This window comes from Nestor notabilis, unplaced genomic scaffold (genome assembly GCF_000696875.1).
Source record: "Nestor notabilis isolate BGI_N333 unplaced genomic scaffold, ASM69687v1 scaffold5526, whole genome shotgun sequence".
NCBI classification, from domain to species: domain Eukaryota; kingdom Metazoa; phylum Chordata; class Aves; order Psittaciformes; family Psittacidae; genus Nestor; species Nestor notabilis.
This window is the reverse complement of record NW_009934123.1, coordinates 31,203-43,385: the sequence shown is the minus strand read 5'-3', so window position 1 is coordinate 43,385 and position 12,183 is coordinate 31,203. Positions and strand designations below refer to the sequence as shown.

The 12,183-nt window shown below is 38.1% G+C and overlaps 1 protein-coding gene across 3 annotated transcripts in view; it reads right to left on the bottom strand.

Annotated features, from left to right (window-relative positions):
* The window catches only part of MICAL3 (microtubule associated monooxygenase, calponin and LIM domain containing 3), a 105,207-nt gene extending 94,149 nt beyond the window's left edge, over positions 1-11,058 (bottom strand). For all 3 annotated transcript variants that reach the window (XM_010017170.1, XM_010017169.1, XM_010017168.1), the window contains exons 1-6: positions 10,717-11,058; positions 4,472-4,679; positions 2,849-2,965; positions 2,065-2,166; positions 1,361-1,516; positions 709-809 (exon numbers count right to left, since the gene is read on the bottom strand). In XM_010017170.1, the coding sequence (XP_010015472.1) occupies positions 709-809; positions 1,361-1,516; positions 2,065-2,166; positions 2,849-2,965; positions 4,472-4,679; positions 10,717-10,980 (948 nt within the window). In that variant the 5' untranslated portion in view covers positions 10,981-11,058. The remainder of the gene's footprint in view (positions 1-708; positions 810-1,360; positions 1,517-2,064; positions 2,167-2,848; positions 2,966-4,471; positions 4,680-10,716) is intronic.
* Positions 11,059-12,183: the final 1,125 nt, after the last annotated feature.

Here is a 12,183-nt window from a genome sequence, read left to right as displayed (position 1 = left end):
GGTATATAGAGTAGTTGGTATTAAAATGCTGACAAACCCACTGATACAAGTTTGCCCTCTAATGTCTTTCATTTCTGTGTTTATGCTTCCAAGAGAAAATTTGTAAATCTTTTATTGCAAACAGTAATCAATCTTGCTAGCATTTCTGACTGTGAAAGGGCTAAGAAACTCCTGAGCATTTCTCTTCACATGCTTTTTAGACAAAAGGCATGAGACCCCAGTCCTTCTTCATTTGTTTGTGACTTCAGAATGTAAGTATCTAGTGTTGGAGAAGATCATTTCTCTTAAGATAATAAGCCAAGATGGACAGTTGACACTTCTTACCCAGCTTCTACCAGAATAAGATTTAGGTAAATTTCCAATGCTTTTTTTTTTTTTTCCATTTCCTGCTTGTTCATTCCCATAAAATGAGGGAAGCTCAACTAAATGATCAAATATTCTTTAAGCATACTTTATATTAACATAAATGAAACCTTAAAATCTACAGAGAGAGAAAAATATTGGAGAGGATAGGTCTTGTGACACTCTTCTGATGTTTTCAAATATTTTAGGAGGACATTAACCACATACTGCTGTTCTAAAATACACCTGTACAAAAACATTATACAGTGGAAGAGCAGCACGTTTCCCTTCTTTCAGCGTACTGAAAGCAAATAGTTCCAAGAAAAATCTTAGTTTAGAGATAATACAGGAAAAGGCAATACCCACATGCCGTATCACTCCTTTTTCCAGCAAGCTCTGTTTTTTGGCAGTCATGACAAAGTAGTGTGTATCATCTTTGTAGTAGACAATGTTCTCCAAGTCAATACCTTGTGACAAAACAAAAGACACAGTGGTGAAGGTACAAGTTACATAAAACACAAGAGCTCTATTGGAAGAAAGTGAACTGAAAGCATGTGGTTAGAAAGCCTTTGAGAGAGAACACCAAGCGGCTTTCTCCAATGCTTTTGATGGCTTCGAAATCTGAATCTTCAACAAAACCACAAACAGCAATTTTACCTGCATATAGCTTTCTATTTAAATATAGTTGTCATCACGGTTTGCATTCAGGTGTAGAGTACAAGAAGATGAACTCAAGATTCAGACTTTTCCTATTTAGGGTTCAGATTGCCTGAATACTATCAGGGAAATAAATTCAGCACTTCTGAACAAGAATGACACATATCTGAATGATACACATCTGCTTTATACAGCTGCACGAAACAGCTGTAAAAATGAAGAAGTCAGATTTCAGAGACACCAGTGACTGGTTTCCTTGCACAAGATGTTCATTTATTGATTAAACTTGATACCCGAGTTACAAAGTTGGATTAATAAAACAAAACAGTTTTCAATGGAAATCTGGCAATCCCTGGCAAACCTGTGGCTTCTCGCAGATCCTGGAAGAACTTCTGGTTGAAAATAAAGGCCACGCCACTGATCTCTTCTACTTTGGCTTCAGCTGTGGTGTTGCGATTGATGAAGTTTGCTGTGATAGCAATTGCCAGTTTACCACGGAACTCTTTTCGGCGAAACCCTATGGGAAGGATAAAGTAGTATCGCTGAAAAATAGAACACACCTTCAGAGAAGGCTCAGCATGCCAGAGACAAGTGCCCTCACAAAATAAAAAGAGAGAATGGATTTGATTAATTAAAAACTCCTCCACAGAGACAGTGACAATTGCTTCATAAGAAAAATAAAAGCTCTTCTCTTTCTTATTTCTTTTCCAAAAACTGCAACTTGCATCAAAAATACTACAATAGATTTCTCTACTACACAGAACAATATTCAATACTTCCAGTTCCTACTCTCAAAAGTAAAAGCTGCAACACTACTCAACTAAAGAAAAAACACAGGAAAAAATTATCCAGGTTAAAACATCTAATTCTTTTGCTAGTGGATAGGAAGAAGAAAAAGACAACCCACGTGACTTTGATACAGATGAATTTTTACATGGGCTTTGGATCTCCCTTTCATTAGTCAAATGACTCTCCACATTTTGATTGGGATGTTAAAGGCTGGTTTTGTTCTAACTAATTTAAGAATAAGTTCTATTTCAAAGTGAATTATGGATACACCGTTACCTTCTAATGTGTTCCTCCTGCCATCCCCTCCAATGATTACTTCAAACTCATACTCAGATACTGGATGGGTTTTTGGGTGGACCAATGCACGCCAACCTATTCCTGTTGATAAACTCCAAGTTAATATAAACAGTGCTTATAATAGAACAAATACATAGAACCACTTCATAGTATCCATAATCCTTTCTTCATGTTGCCAGTAGAGATACAGTGCAGGACAGCTATATTGTTGACAGGGCTATTGCTCACTTGCACAGCCACTCTGTGTGACTCAGAGGCAGAGACAGCTCTGGTAAAACCCCCTGATTATTACCTTTAAGGATCACTACAACCTTTATGGCTTCTTTACTATCTTTTTAATTAATAAGATGCAAAAAAACAACTAATCCACCATCACCCATGGCAATCAGAGAACACGTTTCACAAAGATACTAAAAGCATAACAAGGATCGTTCACTGACATAAATACCTTCAGTGAATGCAAGGAAAGGAGTTGTTTTAGAAAGGTATCTTCTAAGTGTAGCAGGCTTAAGTATTTTAGGAGTAATTATGATCTACTGTGTCTTAGTCTATTTCGGTATAGTACTTCAGGTGATTTTGTTTCATACAGTAACTAATTTGGATCTGTCACTAGAAGAAAAATCCTACGAAAAATGTTAATAGTTACTCTTATTAATGGAGCATGAGGTAAGGACTTGGAGTCATAAATAGGGTTAAAGAGTAGGAGTCTCTGTATTCTACCATAACTTCCCCTTTCTCTACTGCCCATTTCAATGATACTTGCTTTCATTCTCCTGATCCTCTGGAGGGTAAACAAGCCCCTGAAATTCCACGTTGACGTGGATCTCTATTCCCAAGATCAAGGCAACCTTCAAAAGAATAAGCTGGAGCTGACGGATACCTGCAAAAAGCAGATGATAAATAAAAGCAGAAGAAGAGAGCACAAGTGCCCACATATCTGTTTGACATTTCTGATACACTGATGTAAGGCCAGCAGTGGCTACTTGCTTTTTCCCTCACTGTGATCCCAGCATTTCATCCAGGCAGCACTGGTGTGTAGGACCACAACATACCAAGAAAATTCTATATAGGTGAAAACCCAGCCCTTTTCAAAAAATAAAAATTAATTATTTTTTAAATGTTTCAGTCCCCAAATCAGCACCAAGGGAAACAACCCAAACATGCACTGCAGGAGAGGGAGGGAAGAGAGCACAAGCAGGACTGCACTTTTGCCACAGGTGGCAACAAGCCATTTGATCAGCCTAGCTGTAACACTGACTGCACCTTCATCTGAACACCTTTGGTTTAGTGAGGGCATATACTAAGTTCCTCGCCCTCTCTTTCCTCTTCAGTTAACATAGGGAGTGGGTATGAAAATGACAGCATGCAAACTCCATTAATTTGAAGGAAGACACCTTGCTGTCGTATTTCAGATAATGAAAGAGAAAATGTTTCACCTAAACACTAAATTTCAGCTGTGCTGAGATACAAAAGATCACCACATGCATAAAGTACTGGAAAAATTAATATTATAAGAAATAGGAAGGGGAAAAAGCAAACTGCAAGACTGAAGTTCCACAGATCTTCCAGTTTTACCATTCATTGCCAACAACAACAATGGGGCAGTTCTTGCTTTGGACAAGAAATCAAACTTTTATCTCCTATGTTGGTGCCACTTTATGCTTCCCACTTAGGCACAGTGCAGAACAGAGACTGGAGGGCAAAACCTGGCTGTGCCACGACAAGTAAATTTTTGAAAGAAAAACTGAGAAGTAATAGCTCCTGCTCCACCAAAGCATTCAGCTTTCAAAGGAGACTGATTTCTCAGAATTTGAGAATCATCACAATTCTTCTCAATTTTAATATGTAAACCTCTATTTAATCAAAACTTATTCATAAGCTGACAGTGATCTTGAAAATATCTTCATCACTCTTCCAAAAATTTACAAGGCCAAAATTGTTCCTCCTTTTTCCACACCAACTTTCACAAGAATGTTCAAAAGCATTTTTCTTTTTTACAAGCTGATTACAAAGGCCAAGAGAATAATGTGGCAGCTGCAGGAATGTAACAGCAAAAATAGGAAAATTAGACATTAAATAAAAAAAGAGGAAGAAAAATGTTTGAATCTTAAACCCACCCTTCAATGTAGGAAAAAGATATGCCTTGGAACGGTATAAACGACAATAGGTAATGCATGTATCATAATCTCATGACACAACATATTCCTTTCACACCTAGGTCTAGGCTGAAAAGCACAATGCAAAGGTAATAATGCTGAACTATACCATACGGACTTGAGAGCAGTGGTTGGCGTAGGCTAAATCTTAATGAGTTACCCCATGCCCTCCCCTATTTTCTGCCCTGTGAAGAACAAGTGCTGCTGTGTCCAGCAGTAGCTGTACTTACTGATATGGTCTATGGATCCTGCACAGAACTTGCCGTAAAACTTTTTGGCGCCCAGACCCCTCAAGTCATGGATAGTGAATGGCCATAAATGCAGCACATTATTGCGGGAGAAGGCATCCCTCTTTTCTATGACCACCACCTTGGCTCCCAGGAATGACAGGTCAATGGCTGTACGAAGGCCACAGGGTCCAGCCCCAATTATCAGACACTGCAAAACAACCAGCACAGAGTAACTTTACAGTCCTAGGAGGAAACAGGCATTTTTACCATAGGTTCCAAGCATCCCACAGCTCTTAGAAGTGCTCTTTGTCTGCAACATAAGCTGAAATTTCAGGTCTGTCCACTGTTACGTGCCATGTTTTGCCACTAATACATTAAAAGCAGTAACCACAGCCTGAAAAAAAAGCATATCACAGCAGTGAAGTTTGAAGAAACACGCAGGTAAATTGTCTGTTTGCAACCCTTGCTTTAAGAAGAGCTGCCAAGATGTACTCTCCAAGCTATGTATGCACCTGGAGAACAGCAATGTTTCTGAAGGTTTCTCCCTCCCTGATTCCATCCACCAATTAATTTGATGACAAGTTTTCCTCTCATCTTCCAAAGCCTAAGCTGGCCTTTTGTGAGAAGATCTTCAGTAATAATAAAAATTCCTCCTCCTCAGTAAGTGGCATAGCAATGGCTATGACAGATAAATAGATGAGATGCTAACACTTTTATAAATGTCATCATTTAGAGTAGCAAAGGCAGGAGTTAAGTCAGAGCATCTAACTTATGCCTATGCTGGTGCTTCTACTATGGCAGCAAAGGAAACCTCAGGAAAATAAACATAATGTAATTATAAACTTTGTGTGACTAGATAACTTCTATCAAAATATGTTTTCTCCAACTGAACCTTTGTCATATCAAAGGACTTTCATCTCATATCTTTTTCCACTCTACCCACAAACACAATCAGAGGCTATTAAACTTCAGAATGTAAGTATCTAGTGCTGGAGAAACAACGTGTACAGCAAAATCATTTCTTTTAAGATAAAAAAGCCAAGATAGCCAGTTGACACTTCTTACCCACAAAAACCGAGATCAACAAAGCAAGCTGGAATGGGTGTGTGCGTTCACAGGAATATAATACTGTCTATTTTTGTACTTCGGTTTCTATTCAGTATAAACCAGACCAACAGAATCAAGACCTTGCTACAGTGGTGACTGCTGCTGCCATGTGAGTATTTTCCAGATCCTTCAACACCCTTACGGCTGGACAACAAAACTCTGAGAAATTCTTAAGTACGCTAAAATTTAATCAGAACCCAACCTTCTGATTAACATCCTATTCCAAAGCAAAGCTCTTTGTTGATCATTCTCAAATGCCAATTATTAGAGGTTGACACATTCTCACTATTCCCTGGGGTGTAAATTCTGCAAATAATGTGAAACTGCAAACATGAAGTCTGAATGACGAATAAAACAGTCCAAGTTACAGCAGCAACAACATAACAACTGACATTTTAATTCAAAGTAAGACTACTGTATGACATGTCACGTACATCTGAGGGCAGAGATTCAAGCCTAGAGGACAGGGAAAGGTAGAATAACAGCACTGCTTCTTTAGTAGCTTCAGGAACCTGAAGGCATATGGGAGAAAAAGCAAGCCCAACCACTGAGCTATTAAATTCCTAAATAGACTTGTATATTGAACATGTGTCCAACTTGTAATTTTTTAAAAGGGATCATCAATTAGGATCCAGTATATTCTTCCAACTGAATACTGTTTTCTTTGTAGGTAAGTGTAAGTCTCAAACAGCACTTACATCTTTCTTTTTTTTTTAACTTTGAAGAAAATGAGCTGAGTGTATCATTTATCCAGGTAATAATTTTGCTTGCCTGACAGCTACAATTTTCAAAGAGACTGGATTCTATAAGCAACAAGACCTCACTGAGTTGGGTGACTTTAATTCTTTTGATAACTTTACCCATATAAAATAGATACGATGCAGTACACAACAGGAAAGGAACTGTACTAAAATCAGACTATTCAAAGTCATGGCTGCATAATCAAATTATAAATTAATTGCCTGCAATTTTGTCACAGAAATATAATTTTTTTTCTCTGCAACCTTCTGCCACACAAGGATGTGGTAAACAACATGTAGGTTATGTTCAAGAGCCTAGATGTAAAATATGTGATACTCAGTGAAATAATTCATTGTGAAAGTTGCCTTTTTTTTTACTACCACAAAACCATTAATTACGTTGTTATAAAACAGTGAGTTTTAAGCACAATTAAAAATAGAAGATTCTGCCCCCTTTTCCACCTCTGACGCTTCTTCCAGTTTCAGATCTCTCGCAGAAACCTACCTTCTGATACTCACACAGGAAGCAGTAATTACATAAGATGTCAAGTACAGACAAGTAAATAAATGCAACAGCTACTGCTGCTCCTTGTTCCCTTTCCCCTCAATGACTCCAAGCAACTGCTGCAACTTCATGCACTAAAGCTGTCTCACCCCTCAGAAACACTTCTTGCTCTAGATCTCTCAGACAGATTATATTAAGTTTTCAGTAACACCACCATGGTAATGGAACATTAAATGCAAACTGAAATCCTGTAATCTCTGTATAACCAATGAAGAGAGAGCATCATTTGTAACTATTTACATTTGAACACCCCATCACATCCAAGCCTTGCTTTCATGAGCACTGACTATTGGAATTCTGGTTAGCCTGCACGCTAGCCATGTGAGGCACTAACCGGCCAACACCAGTCACAGCACTTCATCCCTGACTGATTTTTAAATGGGCAAATAAGAGCTATGCTACAGCAAACACAAACTTCAAAACTGGTATATGTTCAAGCGCAGAGAAGCTGAGCTTCCTAAAGAAATGTCTGAATTCTGTTCTGATTACATGGGTAAAACCTTAATCTTCATTTTAAATTCTATCACCTCCACATGCCCACTTAAATGTTTGTATTTTTTGATCAGTGGTTTGCAAATTACTTTAAACATTAAGAATATAAAACTAAATGAGATAATTTCCTACATAAAAGTATGATTCAGTTTTCAAAAGGTCTCTACTTCAAATAGTTATGATTATCTCTTTGGAATTACATATAAACATTTAATGGCAGATAGTACTAAGATAAGAAACAAGTAATTAACAGGAGCATATACAAAAAATATAAGAAGAATACACATATTTATCATTTCTTTACATTAAAGATTTCAACAATGTTTACATATAAAGGCATACAACAAATATCATCACAGTTCTTTAACACATGCTAACAAAAAGAGATATATTTCTGGCTTGAGGCAGAGGAGGATGCTACCTTTAGTTTATTCACCATCCACCCTTTTTACATGAGTTTCTATACAGCATCTCACCAACAGCTTCATAGAAAGACTGGCAAATTACTCTCTGGCTTGCCTCCACTCCTCTTCCTCTTTTCCCTTCTGCTCTTTCTTCTTCCTTGTCACCAACACAGGAGAGCAGCTCTGTTCTCTCTCATTCCTCAAGTAGAGATAAATTCTGTATGATCACTGACATGTCCAATGGAATTATTCCTCATTCCTATCCCTCTGGTCCTTCCTACCATCACCAACAAGTTCTGAGGTTTCTCTCTCACCCTTAAATGAGGGAGAGTCATGCATGACCTGGTGGGTGTGCTTATCTCTCCACCATCTCATCTCCAAGATCACCACATGCTACTTCTACAATCACCCTCCTGGTCCTCTTTCTCCAATTCCATCCTACACTCTCTCTAGCTTGGCTTTGGTGCACAAAATAGAGTAAGCTTTTAGAGTATATGAAATGTCCAGCAAGCTCTTTAGTCAAACATCACTCCTAGGACGCTTTACCTTTTTTACCTACTTTTCAACTGCACTTGAAGAGATGTTTTATAGACAGTTGGCTACATGTACTTTTTCAGAGCATCCTTTGCCAATTTCTTTTAAGACTCAGTACTCCCCAATGTCTCCAGCTATTATTTCAGAGCTCTATCTGAAGGACTTCCTTCACTTTTCCCACTCCTCTCACCACCGACTTCCCACAGGGCTTCACCCACTGTCTCTTTATCATCTCTCTACAATCTGCCCTTGCATCACCTCATTCACAGGCACTGGTTCAATCAGCTTGTCACAAAACTTTTCCAACTCAGAGTTAACTACTTTTTGTCCAAGCTAAAATCTGTACCTTTCTGGCATCTCCTCATGGCTGCCTAGTTGTCAGTTCAAGCCAAACATGATAAAATGGAGGTCTAAAGTCCTTTTAAACTCACCCCACCACTTCCCTTCTAGGTAAGTATTACAATTTTCTGAATGTCTTTCATAGCTGGGTGTCAAACCTCTACTCATATCTTTCTTTTCTCTTTTTGTATGTCCTCATAATCAAGCACTATCCAAATCACTTATTCTTCCATTAAATCTCTTCTTTCATGTTGCATCTCTATTATCAAAGCAACCTTTTCTTTAGTGATAACAAATACAGTCTTGCCCACTAAGATATATTCAGAACCCAGATGCAAAATCATTCCTTGGTCTATTACTTCAAATAAGTTAAATACCCCTACATTCTTCCACAGCTTTCTGAGTCTCTTTCTTATTAAAACACAAGCCACCTGCCTTCATTTCACAGCCTTTAACACCCTATTTCAGTTGTACCATCATGTTTCATTCAAAATATAATCAATTCCTCAATACAATGAATGCAAAGTACAGCCGAGTTTTCAGAAAAAACATTTTGAATTTTTTCTTCATGATGTTCATAGTGCTTGGAAGGTTTATACCTAAATGTATACAAAAATCACTACATTTAACTTCCTTTAAGTCCTTCCTTTCTTATCCTGTCTGAAAAACATAAACCTTAACAGTGATTGGACTTTCAGGGTGCTGCAGCTACTGCCCACTGTGATTACCAGTGGTGCCCAACTGGTTTATTGTTTTCCAAGTTAATCTATGTGCACTGTTACCTTTCATCTGAGGTACCCATTGTAAACTTTGAGGAAAGCATTATCTTTACAAGACCTAGAACAAGTGCACCTTGGTCCATTAGTGATTTTTCCAAGTGTTACTGTAGTCAATAATAAATACCACCATCCATATGAAAATGAGCACTGGGAAGTGATACAGAATATCAAGAAAGGAACATAAGTTTCTAATATCTAGGTGGAAATTAAACGTCAGTCCACAGATCCGAAATGACTAACAGAACCTAAACAGGGTATATTCCCTCCTCAGTTCTCTACTGAGGAATTAGTCATTAATTCCTCCTATTAAGATACTTCCTTCTCCCAAAGGTGAATATTCAAGAGAAGCAGCAGCATCTATTGTCGTCAACGAAGGAGGCCAGAATCCTGTTCTAATTTTATCATGTTCCATACTATCTTCCTTTTCTAAAAAGAGTGTATGATTATTTGCAAAAGTAACTTATTCCATTCACATTTTGATGAATGATATAAAGAATTACTTTCAGTTACAACAAAATAAACAAATAAGTTCATACCACGCAGTCCAACAAGGGTGCAGCACATAAATACCAGCTCACAATAATTCAGGTCTAAAAAAAAGTTAGGGTGTGTATGTAAAAGCAGGAACTGCTGCAGTAAATACCACACATACCAACCTTTTAAAAGGAATTGATATGAGTTTCCACAGCTTGCTTTTTTCCTTCTGTGAACACGGAACACAAGTGATTGCTTTCTTAATGGAAAATAGAATATTTTGCCAAATTAGCAGGCAAGTTCGCTTTTCTTGAGAGTCATGAGAATTTCCAAATTAAAGTTGGAAATTTCCAAACACACGTATTTTGTATCTAGATTCCAACAGGAAATTTCACATGGCTATTACTGTCCAGTAAATAAAAGGAAAACTAAAAAGAAAAGCCTACCAAGATTCAAGATTTACCAATTAAGATTTTCCAGCCATCTATAGTATTAATGCCACAAAAACGTAAAACATAGAAACTTGCAGGCTGCTTCCCCTTGAATTACAAAAATACTGGTCATTCCCAAGAATTTCAGTTTAACTTCCCCATTCAGGTAGGCAGTCAAATTTGGCAGTAGCAAAAAAAGTCAAGTGCTAACAAATCACAACTATATTATAAATAATATGTATAAGAGCATTCCCGAATCTTACACTAATTATCTTATACTGGCACCAGGCAAACATCTTTCTACATCCAGACATTTTATTGTGTATTCCAGAGACAAACAGGGTAATAGTTGTCTTGACAACTGTGAATACGTCTCTTACCTTCGTGTTGGCGCATGCTTTCCCCTTCTTATAGTCCTTATGGCTGCCTCTTTTATCCAATTTTGCCCACAAGGCTTTGGCTTTCCAGTAATTGAGCTTGGACTTGAGTTTGTGATAGAAAGAACGATAGTCCTTGGGCTTTAGTTCTAGGTAGTCACAGAGCTCTTGGAAAGCCTTGAGAGTCCCCTTGCAGGTTGAAGCCTGGACAAATCTGTCGAAAAGAATGTGAGCCTGGTTCACCTTCTCATTCTTACTTTCCTCCATGCTTCACACTTCGCAGCTGCCCTGGGGGGCAGCTGTTGTCTTCCAGTGTGCCAGATTTCCTGATGTTACTGTGCTGAGCCACTTTCACCTCTGGCTTACAAGCATTATTAACCTATAAAATAAAAAAGAAAATGTTACTGAGCCTGCTGTTTTTTTCTTTCTTTTCAAAATTTTGTCTAAGCCTGCTGAACTGAGAGCCCAGACTCTCAGGCACTAGTAACACATCAGCCCTAAGCCAGTCAACCTACCCACGCTGACCGAACCAGAGCTTTCCAAAGCTCACCGAGCCTCTGTTAAATCAAAAAATGCTTTAATCTGAGTCAGTCCCTAGAAAGTTTCTCTTAAACTAATTTCACATGAACAACAGAGAAGTTAAAGTAAACTGGCAGGTGTCGTGTGATGGCTGGAAATAGGCAGAGGTTTTAAAACAAAAGATGCAGACTTACTAATGTAACAGTCACTGTGGTAACACCACAGTAATGGTTACATGCTTATCTTAAAAAACGCTACCGCCATGAAGCACACAGCAGTTGGTATTCCACCAGTAAAATAAGTTTTGCCTCTCTCATTCTAAAAGAACATGTATCCTTACTCATGATAAATAGAGAAGAGGAAAAAGATTGGTACGGCACAAGCTGGTATCTCTGCCAGAGTACTTACAAACACTGCTTTTGTACAGTGACGTTAACAAACCCAGTGATAGCTACTGCAATGGTAGGAAGAACTTAAACCTGATGATAGCAATCAAATTTAGGAAAAGATGTCAAGACTGAAAAAAGGGAAAAAAAAAAAAAATATCAAACCAACCCTACCTGTATTGCATCAAGCAGAATAAACATCTGTCTTACCTAAAGCCTATGCACGTATTTCTGTTGGTAATAAGCAGTGTTAGAGCGAAATGTGGCTGATGAACAATCCTTGTGAGATCCTCAGAGTACCTCCTCTATTCTGTGGCTTTCAACTTCTTTCGATAAGCAGGTCCCTACAAAGTTTTAGGTGGCAGTTGGCGTCTTCAGCAGATTAAATACGCTAAGAGGTCTGTTACTCTCAGTTGCTTTTCTGGGATCCCTCAGAAGCAGCCTGCAGGCCTACAGAATTAATTGTGTCACAAATAGCAGATTTTGTTTGAAGAATAGATACTTTCTCTCCCTCTCATATATAATAAACCTCTTTCTTCCTTTTATACATGACTCTGCTCTCTAA